Source organism: Felis catus, chromosome E2, assembly GCF_018350175.1.
Source record: "Felis catus isolate Fca126 chromosome E2, F.catus_Fca126_mat1.0, whole genome shotgun sequence".
In the NCBI taxonomy this organism is placed as follows: domain Eukaryota; kingdom Metazoa; phylum Chordata; class Mammalia; order Carnivora; family Felidae; genus Felis; species Felis catus.
The window spans coordinates 9891979-9907483 of NC_058382.1; the positions used below are offsets into that span (position 1 = coordinate 9891979).

At 53.9% G+C, this 15505-nt stretch overlaps 1 protein-coding gene and 1 non-coding gene across 2 annotated transcripts; one reads left to right on the forward strand and one right to left on the reverse strand.

The window, feature by feature from the left end:
• The first annotated feature begins 5024 nt into the window (after nucleotides 1-5024).
• TRNAL-UAG lies at nucleotides 5025-5109 on the forward strand. The gene has a single exon. It is a non-coding gene; the product is annotated as a tRNA-Leu (tRNA).
• Nucleotides 5110-14092: 8983 nt separating this feature from the next.
• Nucleotides 14093-14963, reverse strand: INAFM1 (InaF motif containing 1). The gene has a single exon (XM_045045944.1). The coding sequence runs from the start codon at nucleotides 14897-14899 to the stop codon at nucleotides 14465-14467; it is 435 nt and encodes a 144-aa protein (XP_044901879.1). The 5' UTR covers nucleotides 14900-14963; the 3' UTR covers nucleotides 14093-14464.
• Nucleotides 14964-15505: the final 542 nt, after the last annotated feature.

Genomic DNA, 15505 nt, shown 5'->3' on the forward strand with positions numbered 1-15505 from the left:
TGTCTCCCTGTCTTTTTTTAATGTTTATTTATTTATTTTGAGAGAGAGCGAGAGAGGGTGTGCGCAGGGGAGGGGCAGAGAGAGAGAACCTCGGGCAGGCTCCCGGCCCAGAGCCCAGAGCCCAATGCGGGGCTTGGGCCCAGAGCCCAGAGCCCAACGCGGGGCTCGAACCCACCAGCGAGATCATGACCTGAGCCGAAGTCGGACGCTCAACCGACTGAGCCACCCAGGCGCCCCATTTTCCATCTTTACCACCAATTTTAACCCCCTTACTCCCCAAAGTACGCCAAGTGCTGGACTCAAGCCTCATGGGGGAAAACTGGTCAAGTTTCCTGTTCTGCCCTCACTCCGCCCTGTGGAGGTGTTTTAAGCCTTGCCCTTTGTCGGGTCTGTGTTTGGTCACGGGTGCACGCGCTTTGTCTTAAGTTTATTTATTTTTTTAAATTTTTTTTTAACGTTTATTTATTTTTGAGGCAGAGAGAGACAGAGCATGAATGGGGGAGGGGCAGAGAGAGAGGGAGACACAGAATCGGAAGCAGGCTCCAGGCTCCGAGCCATCAGCCCAGAGCCCGACCTGGGGCTCGAACCCACGGACCGCGAGATCGTGACCTGAGCCGAAGTCGGACGCTTCACCGACTGAGCCACCCAGGCGCCCCAAGTTTATTTATTTTTAAGTAACCTCTCCACTCGACATGAGACTCGATCTCACAACCCTGAGATCGAGAATCGCCCGCTCCTCCAACCCAGCCAGCCAGGTGCCCCTTGTGGGAAGGTGGGGGGTGGGGGGGGCACACATTTGCAAACAGCTGAAAATCTGATATGAAGGCGGAGCTATTTTCCCGGCAATAAACCACTGATATTATTCTCTAATTGTAAACTGTTTCACATGCACCTCCCCCCCCCCCACACACCCACAAAAAAAGACCAAGTCTGAAGAATGGGGAAAAAAATAGGGGCGCCTGGGTGGCTTAGTCGGTTAAGCATCCGACTTCAGCTCCGGTCATGATCTCCCGGTTCATGGGTTCGAGCTCCGCATCAGGCTCCGTGCTGACACCTCGGAGCCTGGAGCCGGCTTCGGATTCTCTGTCTCCCTCTCTCTCTGTCCCCCTCCCACTTGTTCTTTATCTCTCTCTCTCTCTCAAAAAAAATAAACATTTAAAAATTTTTAAAAAAGGGGCGCCTGGGTGGCGCAGTCGGTTAAGCGTCCGACTTCAGCCAGGTCACGATCTCGCGGTCCGTGAGTTCGAGCCCCGCGTCGGGCTCTGGGCTGATGGCTCAGAGCCTGGAGCCTGTTTCCGATTCTGTGTCTCCCTCTCTCTCTGCCCCTCCCCCGTTCATGCTCTGTCTCTCTCTGTCCCAAAAATAAATAAACGTTGAAAAAAATTAAAAAAAAATTTTTTTTAATGTAAATATATATATATATATATATATATATATATATATGAAGAAAATGAAAATGGGACAAGATCTGGAGACGATCGCAATTTTGCTTGAGTTTGCCCCAAAGCGGTGATTTGACAGGTAGTTTACGCGGGGGGTGATCACGGGCAGCAGGAGTGAGGAAGTACAGACCAGAGACCGGAGAAGGGAGAAAGGCCATTAAAGGGTGTGTTAACGCCCACCGGTTGGGGGCAACCGGGGCTTGATCCTGCTGGGGACCCTGCTGGGGACCCTGCGAGGAACCAGGCAGAACAGACCTCGGTATCTTCCCACGGAAGGGGGGACGGGGTGGGCATTGATGTCATCACCCGCTGCCCCCTTTGAGGCGGGGTCGCCCCAACCCCTCCCACTTCGGGGGCTGCACCTGGGGTCCAAATAAGTCCAGCGATGCCAGAAAAAGCCACAAGGAGACACCTCAGTGCCGAGCTGAGAGGCTGACCAGGTGCCGGAAACTGTCAGTCCCTGCGGGTGAACCCAGGCGGGGAGAGGCACCTGCGCTGTCTCCTCCCCCCCCCCCCCCCCCCCGCCCCTTGGCAATTTCTTTTTTAACCAGGAAATTGTCTCTGCTCTGGCCAGACGCTGTAATTCACTTTCTGTCCGCGGTTTTTTTGTGTGGGTTTGTTTTTTTTTGGGGGGGGGGGGTTTCTGACGAACAGCAATCAGTTTCTCTGCCTCACCTCTAAATCAATGCTCAAAGAAAACTAGTGTAAAGCCGTCAAGTTTCAAGAGCCCTGAATGGTTACCTTTTCTGAAGCGCAAAATTGTCGGCATCCCCAGGAGGCTCCAACCTGTCGGTCAGGCTTGGAAGAAACTCTACCCAATGAAGTGGAGCTAATAAGGCATGTAAAACAAGCATCCTAAATATCCGTGGAGAACCAAGAGAGGATATTGAAAATGTGAAGCAAGAAGAGGAAGTTATGAAGTAGAACCTAACCGGAGACAAGGGACATGAACGATATAATTACTGACATAAAGAACTTAATAGGTGAGTCGAATGGCCGAATGGATACAGCTAAAGAATGAGTGAGCGAGCTGAAAATAAAGTCCCCAAAGGCCTCCATGTGGGACAGAGAGAGAGAAACCCTAAGGGAAAAATTAAGGTCTATGGATATAAGTAACAGTTCGAGGGGCACCTGGCCGGCTCAGTCGGTTGAGCATCTGACTTTGGCTCGGGTCATGAGCTCATGGTTCGTGGGTTCAAGCCCCGCGTCGGGCTCTGGGCTGACCGCTCGGAGCCCGGAGGCTGCTTCGGATTCTGGGTCTCCCTCTTTCTCTGCCCCTCCCCCACTCCTGCTCTGTCTCTCTCTCTCTCTCTCTCAAAAATAAACATTAAAACCAAATAAAAAATAATAATAAAAATTTTTTTGAAGAATTCAGAACTCATGGAGGTCTTTGCCGTCAGATAAACCTTTGTATGTGACTGGCCATGTTTCTGACCTCCCTTCCCCCATCCCATCCACTTCTATAAAACGAGGGAAAGAATGTTTAGTGCGCAGGGTTATTGTCAAAATATCATGACCGAATGGGAAACGCCTTAGTAGAATAAAGCTTTTTATTATTCTTATTTTTTTAAGAGAGAGAGTGTGTGAGCGGGGGAGAAGGGCAGAGGGAGACAAAGAAAATCTTAAATTTTTTTTTTTTTATGTTTTATTTTATATTTGAGAGACAGCGAGCAGGGGAGGGGCAGAGAGATAGAGACAGAACCCGAAGCAGGCTCCAGGCTCCGAGCGGTGAGCAGAGAGCCCGACGCGGGGCTCGAACCTCACGAGCAACAGCTCCGTGACCTGAGCCAAAGTCGGACGCTCAACCGACTGAGCCGCCCAGGGGCCCCCATAATAAAGCTTTTGAAATGACTATAATGCTTGTGGCAACTGAGTGAAGCTAAGGATGCCAAACTGAAGACACCTAGTTAGTCTCCTGTTAAATCCAGTACGTGTACCACTGAGTTCCTATGTGCTATTTTTCACGACTTTATTAAAGTATAATCGATGTGCCACACACAGCACGTATCGAGAACGAGGTAGGAAGGTGACACCCCCGCCACAAGCAAGTTAACAAACACTTCCATAGTGCCCAGAAGGTTCTTTGCGGTTCTTTGTAATCTAGCCCTCCCTCTACCCTCTGCCCTCAGGAAACCACTGATCTGCCTTCTGTCGTAACAGATCGGTTTGAATTTCCTAGAATTTCGCATAAGTGGAAGGGTAAGGTAGGAGGTGATTTCTTTCGCCCGGTGTCTTTCACGTGGTGTAATGTTCCGTATCCAATTCCTTTTTCTTGCAAAGCTGTATTCCACTGTTCGGTGGGAGAGGCAGAAACATGCCCCCGGGGTCTCCATGCCCCTGTAACTGACCCCCTCCAACAAAAACCCTGGACACCAAGGCTCAGGGGAGCCTCCCTGGTTGGCAAAGGCTCCAGGTGGGCGGCCGCGTGACCTCGCTAGGAAAAGCGAGCGCTGTCCAGACGACTCCGTGGGGACAGACAACCGGAAGCTCACGCCTGGTCTCTCCTGGAGGCCGCGTGCCCACCTTTCCCCTCGGCTGACGTTAATCTCTCTCCTTTCGCTCCGATAAATCACAAGTGTGATTCTAACAGCTCATCTGGGTTCCGTGAGCCCTTCTGGTGAGTCGCCAAACATGAAAGTCGTCTTGGGGACGTGCAACAGACGCACCTGTCTGGGTGCTTCTCAGCAACCGCGCCTCTCGGAATTTTCCAGAGTGTCCATTGGTTTCCATCTTTAGCTTTCTTTCCACTTCCCAAACCCAGATACCACCCGCCTCCAGCTGTCCATTTGATGACCACACTCCACGCTTCCCAGTTCTTAGTTTGCCTCTCCCCCTATCTAATTGCACACCACCTTCCTGTCCCTTTCTCAGAAACGTTGTCCCCTCTTGGGGCGCCTGGGTGGCTCACTGGGTTGAGCACCCGACTCTTGATTTTGACTCAGGTCATGATCCCGGGGTTGTGGGATCGAGCCCCACGGCAGGCTCCGTGCGGAGCGTGGAGCCCACTTGGAATTCTCTCTCCCCCCTCTCTCTGCCCTCTGCCCCTCCCCCGCTCACACTCACTCTCTCTCTAAAATTAAAAAAAAAAGCAAAGAATCTTTATCCGCTCTCTTCTTGTTGCGTTTCCTCCTCCTTCAGTCACCCTGAACTTCAGCGTTTCCTTCTCTCCATCCCTCTTCTCCCAGCCCGTGTCCACTGTGTCCCCGTCTTCCCTGCTCGGTGCCATGGTCTGTCAGTGTGGCTCCTCCCCATCTCTCTCTGTCCCCCATCACCCAGCCTTTGGGGGACTCTCCACCCCCTCTGTCCTTCTCTCTCTTGGTGTCTCTGAGATGCTTTCAAGGTAACTCAAGCCCTTCAACTTCATCTCCTCAGATGGGTCATCGGTCCTGCCTCCTTATTTTTTTTTAATGTTTATGTATCTATTTTTAGAGAGTGGGGGAGGGACAGAGAGAGAGAGACAGAGAGAGAGAATCCCAACCAGGCTCCGTGCTGTCAGTGTGGAGCCCAACACGGGACTCGATCCCATGAACCATGAGATTCGTCAGAACCTGAGACAAGATCAAGAGTCGGACGCTCAGGGGTGCCTGGGTGGCTCAGTCGGTTGAGCGTCCGACTTAGGCTCAGGTCACGATCTCGTGGTTCGTGGGTTCGAGCCCCACGTCGGGCTCTGCTCTGACAGCTCGGAGCCTGGAGCCTGCTTTGGATTCTGTGTCTCCCTCTCTCTCTGCCCCTCCCCCGCTCACATTCTGTCTCTCTTTCTTGCTCAAAAATAAATAAACATTAAATATTTTGAAAAAAAAGAGTTGGACACTCAACTGACTGAGCCGCTCAGGTGTCCCTGTCCTTCCTCCTCTCTCTTGGCATGTTCGGCTCCCTCTGTCTCTTCTTCACTCTGTCTCTCCCTCTTTTCCTCCCCCCCCCCAACCTCACAGTCCCCGTCCTTCCCAACCTCCCAAGGGTTCTGTCTCTCTCTCGGGACTTCTCTCCCTGCATTTGTCTCCATGTTTCCATCTCTTGACGTCTCTTTGTGCCTCCATTTCTCTTTCACATTCGGCCTCAGAGACACCCCCCTCCCCGACTCCCAAGTTGCCACACCTCCTTCCCCAGATGTCTCAGTGCCGGCTCAGGTTCCACCGCCCCCCCCCCCCCACTGTCCCCTCTGTCGCTTCCCTCTCTCTCAGCGTCCCTGCCCGTGCCCCCTGCCTGACAATCTGCCTTAAGAGTTGTCAGAATGACAAGCCACCTCTTCTCTCTGGATAAAAACCACATTTGTTTATTTTTATCACAGCGAAGTGCGGGCGTCAGCACGTAATCAAACAGAAAACAGAGAACATGAAACACTCTCCTCTCGGTCCTTATCAGACTCGGGGCGGGCACTTCCTAAGTGTTCTACGCTGCTTCTGTCCCCTGCCAGCAAGGACACTTTTCAGTCCCCCACAGTCCTGAGCCCCAGGCCTCCTGGGGCAGCAGGGACAGGCAACAAAGATCTCTCTCAGGCTCTGAGCATTGCTCTGAAAGAGAAGGGGTTGGGGCCCCTAGGGAGCTCAGTCGGTTGAGCGTCCGACTTCGGCTCAGGTCATGAGCTCGCGGTTCGTGGGTTCGAGCCCCGCGTCGGGCTCTGTGCTGATGGCTTGGAGCCCGGAACCTGCTTCGGATTCTGGGTCTCCCTCTCTCTCTCCGCCCCTCCCCGACTCATGCTCTATCTCTCTGTCTCTCAAAAATAAACAAACATTAAAAAAAATTTTTTTTAATAATCATCATCCTAATGAAAGAATAGGCTCACAGTTGTCCTTTAGTGTCACAAGTAAAACAAACAAACAAACAAACAAAAAATTGGCCTCCAATCGGTATCCTCTCTCATGGTCCTGTGGATGGACTTCCGGGCACTTCTCACTTGGAGCCTCTTGAGGTCGGCTGGAGCTGTGCTCATCTGAAGGCCCAACCGGGCCGGACGTCCCAGGTGACCCGCTCGCATGGTTGGCCGTCGATTCTGGCCGTCGAGTGGGGGCATAGCTGGGATTTTCAACCAGAGAGCCTACGCGCGGGCTCTCCATATGGTTTGGGCTGAGAAGCAAAGCCAGCAGTGACATGGGGCGCAGGTTAGAGTCAGATCACATGGCTTTCAGCTTCCCACCTACGCACCCCCCCCCCCAACACACACACTTTTTGCTCTGTAAACTACTCCTCAGCCTCTAGGGCACAATGTGAACATTTATGCCTTTTATACCCTCCCTGCCCGCACGGCCATCCTTTGATTCCCAGTTTCAGGTTTGAGCCCAGCGCCCAGGTCACCCACCCCCCATCCACCCCCTCATCCTATGGCGACGTGGGACATGGGACATGACCACCCATGCAGATCCGGTAACCCTTCACAAGCCTTCATTCCGTCCGCCTCATCTCCTTGGAAGGAATGTGTCTCCCACCCCTTTATAGCAAGAGGCTGTGCAACTTGCTTGGCCAGTGGGATGAAGGCACACAGACCACAGAGGCTTGAGATGCACCATGGCAGTTGGGCTCACACCTCTGCCATTACTACGAGAAGGATATTCCTGGGATAGGCCGTTGGTCCCAAGCACTGGATGCACCTGCCGGGGCCAGCCAGGATCAGCCCAGCCACAAACACCTGAGGGAGCCCAGCCAAGATCAGCAAGCCATCCAACCATGCGCAGCCCCAGGCATTCCAGCTCCAGGGGACCCCGGTCGGTCGTACAGAAGTCAGCTAGGATCAGCAGAGCCTTCCGGCCACAATCAGCTGACCCCCGGATGCACCCGCTAAATAAACATCCGTATGTGTACATCACACGCAGATTTGGGTTATTCTCGGACCAGAGTAAACCGATACATTAGCAGCAGTATAGCCGTGAGTCCATCATCACTACATGGGTGCAGTGTGACTAAGTGATAAAGAATTGTACCCAGAACCAGATGTGAAATGTACATGCCCCAGGGGGCGCCTGGGGGGCCCCGTCGGTTAAGTGTCTGACTTCAGGTCACTGTCTCAAGGTTCGCATCAGGCTCTGCACTGACAGTGTGGAGCCTGCTTGTGATTCTCTCTCCCTTTCTCTCTCTGCCCCTCCCCCCCACTCACACGCTCTCACACTTTCTCTCTAAATAAATAAATATGTGTGTATATATATATATATATATTTTTTTTTTTTTTTTTGAAATGTACATGACCCGGAAGGCTAAAGACAGTTTTACAACTACGTAAGTTTCAGGATGATGTGGCTGGAGGGGGAGTGGGTTTAAAAGGCTCATGCTCGGGACTTTCCGTGACTTGGCTGAAGTTCACCAAGCTTTTTTTTTTTCTTTTTCCAGAGGCTAGCTGACTTGTAACATTGCAACAGAACAAATGCAGAAGCAACTATAAGAACCCAGTTGTCTTCTATTGAGCCAGACGTTAAATATTCTCAGAAATGTAAAGTGATGTCACTCTTGTCATTACCTTTTTTTTTTTTTTAAATTTTGGAAAATACAGCATTTTTCATTCGAAATGTTATTTATGTTGGGGCGCCTGGGTGGCTCGGCTGGTGAAGTGTCCGACTTCGGCTCAGGTCATGATCTCACGGCTTGTGGGTTCGAGCCCCTCATCGGGCTCTGTGCTGACAGCTCGGAGCCTGGAGCCTGCTTCGGAATCTGTGTCTCCCTCTCTCTCTGCCCCTCCCCGGCTCGTGCTCTGTCTCTCTCTCTTGAAAATAAACACTTGAAAATTTTTAATAAAATAAAATGTTATTTATGTTAAAACGCAATGAGTTTCCAAATGTCCATCAGCAGATGGACGAACAAAATGTGATACAACGTGCATTCAGTGGAATATCACTCGGCCTTAAAAAGGATGGAAATTCTGATACACAATACAACGTGGATGAAACTTGACAACTTGATGCTAAGTGAAATGAGACAGGCACGAAAGGGCAAATATTGTTCGACTGCACTTAAATGAGGCACAGAGAAGCGGTAAATTCAGAGAGACAGAAAGAAGAATAGAGGTTGCCGGGAGTGGGGGAGGCGGGGAAATGGAGAGTATTGTTTGAGGGATACAAAGTTTCAGTTTGGGGAAATGAAAACATTCTGGAAACCCCGTGGCAGTGACGGTCCCACAACAAGGTGAATGTATTTCATGCCACTAACTGCACACCTAAAATATAGGACATGGCACATTTTATGTCCTGAAATCATTGTTTGCACTATATGCTAACGAACTTGGATGCAAATTTTAAGAAATAAAAAAATTTAAAAAAATTTTTTTAATAAAAATAAAGAAATGGCCCCCCAAAATGTAGTTTTTACATTTCTTCTGGCCAAAGCAGGTGGGCGCCCTCTGGTGGGAGTACAGGGTATCGGTTGGCGGCGCAAAATTTCTCCGGAATTTTCAATTCTGAAGACGGAGGCAGATATGAGGCAGCTGATATGAGGACTTTATTTCAGCAGATCAACTTTAAACCCTGAACTATGCCTCTTGTGCACATTCACTCACACACACGCACGCGCGCACACACAATTACAGACACAACGAGACCCTTGCAAACGCACACAGACACGATCACACATACAAAAAACTCTCCCAAAGACCCACCTAGGTACACACACAGAGGGACACAGGGGCGCCTGGGTGGCTCAGTCAGCTAAGCTTCCCGACTCTTGATTTCAGCTCAGGTCTTGATCTGAGGGCCATGAGTTCAAGCCCTGCCCTGGGCATAAAGCCTACTAAGAAAAACAAACGAACAAACAAACAAACAACAACAAAAACAAGGAGACACGGACACACGGACAGTCACTTACACACACGACCCTGAAAACAGCGTATTAACAAAGGGGACTTAGTAGACCAGCGCCGTTCTCTATTTTTAAAAAATCGTAATGGAAAATGAGTTTCTTCCCAAAGCCATTAAATAAACGTTGAACAAGTAATTAAGATGAATCTCGGTTGGGCAGCATGCCCGACTTGAGGTCCACAATCCCTTAGCTGAAGTCCTTGGGGACAGACGCCTTTCGGAACTCAGAAGTGTTCCAATTTTAGAAAGGCGATTCTGAGCAAATGCCACATTCTATGTAACACTCCCAGGGGTCTGAGGCAGCCCCCTCCCCACCAGACATGTTAATATATTTGCAGCAACACTCGTGAAAGTTCACACCAACGGAGATAAATAAAGGGTGTAAACAATTGAAAGTTTAACCCCAAAACGGTGTGGAAAGATCATCTTTCCCTTCAACAAACTTACGAATTAGCGCCAGTCCAGAATTAAAAAAAAAAAAAAAAAATGTAAATGACTCCTATCGGTTGATTTGCCACCATGTGAGACTGCGCCCAAACTACCCCCACCCCCCCCAAAGAAACTGTTTTGGTTGTCACGGCTTTTTGGAATTCGGGACACGGGACCCTCCTCGCAGGCCCCTGGAACGTGCACGTACAAATGTTTCTGCCGTGATTGTGAATCTTGGATCCCGGCCAGGGTAGGCTTCCGGGAGGACGGCGACGCTTTGGCGCCCCCTCCTGGAAGTTCCAGCCCTTGCAGTTCGGCTGCAGCGGGGAGGTCTAAGGCCTTGGGCCTGACCCAGCGATGGATGGGTCGCGATTGGCCCAACCGTTTAGAGTAATCCCGCCTTCTCGCGCCAGGGCGTGATGGAACCCAAGCCTCAACCAACCGCACCTGACGGCCCCTGGCACAGGCACGGGGGGGGGGGGGGGGGGGTCCAGGTTTGTCATGTGACCTGCACTGATCCCACCAAGTTGAAAGAAAGCCCTTCAGCCCACCAGGAGGGGCGAGGCCTCCCTCTCTCCCAGGGATGGGAATGAGTTCCCAGGTGCCTCCGTCCGTGGGCACCCTGCAAAGCCCCTTGGGGGTGAGGCTGCCCCTAAGCCCCGAAAGAACTAGAAACACTGTAAGTCCCTGTGGTGGCCACCCAAGGGTGCTGCTCGGCTCTCCCTTTAAGAGACCCTGCTGCGGGGGCGCCTGGGTGGCTCAGTCGGTTGAGTGTCCGACTTCTGCCCAGGTCCTGATCTCGCAGTTCGGGAGTTCGAGCCTCGCATCCGGATCTCTGCTATCGGTGCAGAGCCCGCTTCGGGTCCTCTGTCCCCTTCTCTCTCTGCCTCTCCCCACGCATGTGCGTGCATGCTCACACCTCCCCCACCTCCTCAAACCCCCCCCCCCCCGCCCCCAGACTTTCTCCCTCTAGTCCAGTCCCTCCTCCCCTCCTTTTCACAGCGATCAGATCAGTGGAGGTGGTAATGACCGCACAACACCGGACTTCATGCCCTGAACTTTACACCTTTAAACGGTTCAAGAGGCGCCTGGGTGGCTCAGCTGGTTAAGCGCCACGCTCTTGATTCCGGCTCAGGTCGTGATCTTGCGGTTCCTGAGATTGAGTCCCCACGTCGGGCTCTGGGCTGACAGTATGGGAACCTGCCTGGGGTTCTCTCTCTGCCCCTTCCCCGCTCTTTCTCTTTCTCAAAAATAAACTTCAAAATATATGCTCCGGAGGCCCCGGGTGGCTCAGTCAGTTAGGTGTCCGACTTGATTTCGGCTCAGGTCATGACCTCACAGTTTGTGAGACTGAACGTCATATGAGGCTCTGCACCGACAGTTCGGGAACCAGCGTAAGATTCTCTCTCCGCCCCCCCCCCTTTGGCTCGTGCTCTCTAAAATAAAAAAAATTTTTCGGGGCGCCTGGGTGGCGCAGTCGGTTAAGCGTCCGACTTCAGCCAGGTCACGATCTTGCGGTCCGTGAGTTCAAGCCCCGCGTCGGGCTGTGGGCTGATGGCCCGGAGCCTGGAGCCTGTTTCCGATTCTGTGTCTCCCTCTCTCTCTGCCCCTCCCCCGTTCATGCTCTGTCTCTCTCTGTCCCAAAAATAAATAAACGTTGAAAAAAAAAATTAAAAAAAAAATTTTTTTCAACAGAAGGAAAGAAAAAAGAAAAAGGAAGAGAGAACGGAAGGAAGGAAGGAAGGAAACTTGTAGACCAGAGAAATTTCAGTGCTTTGCCTAAGAAGCTGAACAAAAGAGGGGTGCCTGGGTGGCTCAGTCGGTGAAGTGTCCGACTTCGGCTCAGGTCATGATCTCGCGGTTTGTGAGTTCGAGCCCCAAATCGGGCTCTGTGCCGACAGCTCAGAGCCTGCAGCCTGCTTCGGATTCTGTGTCTCCCTCTCTCTCCGCCCCTCCCCTGCTCACGCTATTAAAAAAACAACAACACAATTTTAAAATAAAATGGCTCAAGTGGTAACTTTTATGCTATGTGTATTTCACACACACACACACTAAGATTTTGACCACCCACGTTTCCTCCAGGCCACTACCTTGTTCTAGCCACTGTCTCTCAACCTGAACCATGGCCGTGGCCTCCTCCCTGGGCCCCAGCTTCCACCCTCGCGCCCCCTACAGTTTCTTCCCACGCGGCAATCAGAGGGTTCCGTTAACACCTAAGCGGGCTCTGTCCCTCCTCAGCTCAAGAACTTTCCATGGTTCTACCTCAAAGTAAACGCCAAAGACCTCACGGTGGGTCTTTGAGGTTCTGTACAATCTGCCCCCATTCTCTCTCTCTCTCTCTCTCTCTCTCTCTCTCTCTCTCTCTCTCTTGCCTCCCTTCCTGCTCTCTCCTTCACTCACTCTGCTCACTCCCTGGCTTCTTCATGGTTCCTTGAACCGGCCAAGCACCTGAGCCTCAGGGCTATCGCACTTGTCGTTCCCATGTCCTGGAACACTCTTCCCGCCAGAGATCTGTACGCCCGGCCCTTACCTCTTTGGCATCCGCCCAGGAACCAGCAACTCCATTACTCCCTGTCACCCTGATTATCTTCGTCCGTTGTGCTTCTTGTTAACAGACATAACATGTATTTAAGTCACTCATCATGCTTCTCGTCTGTCTCTCCAGCAATAGGTCAGCTCCCTCGAAAGCAGGAAGCTTTGCCTGTTTTGTTCACCGCTGTGACCCAGGTGCCTAGAACAAGGCCCGGCACAGAGTAAATGCTCAGTAAGTGTTTGTTAAGTGCAAAATTAAGAGACAGTGACCAAAAGAGAGACTGAGAGATAAGGAAGACAGACAAAGACGGGAGAGGAGATAGGGCACTGGGGGACTGAGCTGGGGAAGAAACGAGAAGGGGGGTTGGGGGAGGGGGGTGTTGGGGCAGGACGGGGAGGGGGGACGCAAGGGGAGGGAGGGAGGAGACACAGAGAGAGAGCTGGGGCGGAAAGCGACAGAGACTCAAGAGAGTGAGTCAGAGAGAGCACCGAGTGAGGGACAGAGGCAGAGACAACACCGAGAGATGGCAGGGAGAGACAGAGAGGCAGGGACGGAAGGGGGAGAGAGCAGGGTGGCGAGGGAGACACAGAGACAGGAAGAGAAACCGAGGAATGGGGAGCAACGGAGCTGGGAGAAGAGGGCAGGAAGCTAGAGAGAGCCGAGAGGGTTCAGAGATGCAGAGGGTCCCCACCTCCAACTCACCACTTGCTGGTGTCCAGAGCTCTGGGCCGACTTGACATCCCTCGGGATCCAAGCTGTGGCTTTTTTAATCCCTGAGGGACAGAGGCGGGTGGAGAGAAGGAACGTGTGATGCCGTTTGAAAGGCTTTGGATCACTAGTTTATTTACTCTGGAAGTACTATCATCATCTTCGTTTCACAGGACCAGGAAGGTTGAGTAACCTGCCCAAGGTCACACAGCTAGGGAGAGGAAGAGCCGGAACTTGGATCTGGGCATCTTGGCTCCACGGTCAGTGCCCTATGCTAACCATAAAGGGGTGCTGGGTCCCTGAGTTCCCCTTCGGTTTGGAGACACCCCCTGGGAAGTGGTGCTGGATGGACAGTAGGGAAGAAACGAGGGACACAGAATGACTGACGTTCTCAGCCCGGTCCATATCCACTGATGTCCCAGACTGAGGGAGGAGGTTCAGTTTCACTCCCCTGGGAGTCTCCAGTTCAAAGGAGGAGGCTAGACAAGAAAACCGCTACCTGCGTATAGGGTCCAATGCCCTGCCCAGAGCCAGGCCTCAGTCCTCTGCGGGGAGGGGATAGATTCAACCACTTCGGACTCTTTCGGCAGGCCTGGAATTTCTCTGCCTCGGTCCACCAGCAGCACTGCAGACCAGAGAGGTTGTACGAATCTTTAAAGGCAGCACAGTACTGGCCAACTTCCTCTGTGATTTCCAGGGAGGCACAGGCCCACCACCACCCCTGTTCACCCTCAGCTCTCAGACCCCGGGAAGAAGGCCTCACTCCCTCCCAGCAGCAATCCTGACATCTCAGGGGGACCCAGCCTCTCTGCCTGACGCTATAATCACACTAATCCCAATCCCCGAAGACCCCAATGCTTGTGCGGAACCACCCCACCTCTCCCCTCATCTGTGCTGGAACAGGAGGGCGGACTTGTCTGCTTCTCTCCAGAGGCACTTGTCTTCTGCCCCAAGCGTACACAAAACTGCGAAGTCCTTCACACTGTCTGACCTTCAACTGCTCTGTTGCAGATAAGCCTCTTCTCCCCACCCCAAAGGCTAAGTGTTGGCGATGGGAAAAGAAAAACACGCCGGCCCAGGTCAAGGGAGAGCCCACCCGACCCACCCAGGGCAAAAGACAGGAGGATCGGATGCCGGGAAGGCCTTCCCCTTACAAACTTGAAAAGAGAGACATCTCGAAAACAATACAACAAACACAGCACCAGGCACTTGGGGCTGGAGTTTATTGCAGGGGGGACATACGGACACGGAGATTCAGAGAGGAGGAGGGCGGGTTGTGGGCTCTGTGCTCAGAATCCCATGGAGGGGGTCAGAAGGCAGAGGTCAGGAGAGGGTCTGCCAGATGGTGGAGGACCCCGGTCTGATGGCAGAGGAGCCTGATGGCGGAGAAGCCTGACGGCCGAGGAGCGAGGCCCCAAGCCAGCACCCCTTCGCTCCCCATTCTTCAGGATGACGACTCCGGAGACGCTGGGCGATGTCGTGAAGACGGAGCCCGGGCCCGACCGGGTACGGAGCATCCGCCGCGGGGGCGCCGGCCTCTCGAGGGCCGGAGATCCAGCAGGGGGTGGAAGGGACGGCTACCCGGGTCCTCGCCCCCCCGCGGCCTCCGGCCTCTCTCTGGGTGTCTGGCGGTGGTTCGGGCGGCGGCTGTGGTCGCTGTGGCGGCGGCGGCGGCGGCTGCGCGGCAGCTCGAGCTGGGGTCGCGGCCCGCCGGGGGCTCCCAGGAGGCAGGAGATCGAGGCAGCGGCAGGCGCCGGGGCAGGCGGCGCGCCCGGGCGGGCGGCGCACGGAGGAGACGGCGCGCTGGGCGGCGGGCCGGCGGGGCCCGCGGGGGGCCGCGTGGGAACCCAGATGAGACCGTAGTAGACGGCGAGCAGCACGGCGGCCAACGAGACGCAGAGGAAGTAGGCGCAGACGGGGGCCAGGCGCAGCCAGCGGCCCCGCGGGCCCTCGCTCAGCCCGGCGCCACCCGGGCTCTCGCCGCCGCCGCCCACGCAGCTCGTGCCCCGCATCCCCGCAGCCCACTCCGCCCGGCGCAGCGGCCCGCACAGGCCCCGCCCCCGCGCCCTGGGCCCGCCCCCTCCCCGGGCCCGCCCCCGCGCTCTGCATCTCCTTGATCCAACCCCGCCCCCGCCAGGATGATCACGCCCCCGCGCGGGCTGGTCTCCTCCGCGTCCTGGACCCACCCCCTCCCCAGACTCCAGCCAACCATTATCAAGCTAAGACTTAACTACTGCCCTGACCCCACCCCCACTTGGCTCTGACCCCGCCCCAGGCTCGCAAACGCAGCTGGCAACTACTGCCAGGCTTCGGTGTGACGCCCACACCTCTTAAATGCGAACTCGCCCAGCACTTAGCCCCGCCCTCCTCCTTCTGGCCTCCTCCCCGCGCCCCAACCCCGTCCCCTTTCGGGACACAGACTTCTCCCAGGCATCGAAGCCCAGCCTCCGAGCCCCAAGCCCTTACGAGGTTCAAGCCTCACAAACCCCGCCCCGCCTTAGCCGCAGGTCCTCCCCGCTTCTAACTTGCCTTTCTCTGAATCACACTCGATTCTAGCACTCGAAGCCACCCTCTCCTCTCCTTGGATTCACACTCTCTAGTCCAGGCCCCGCAACTTT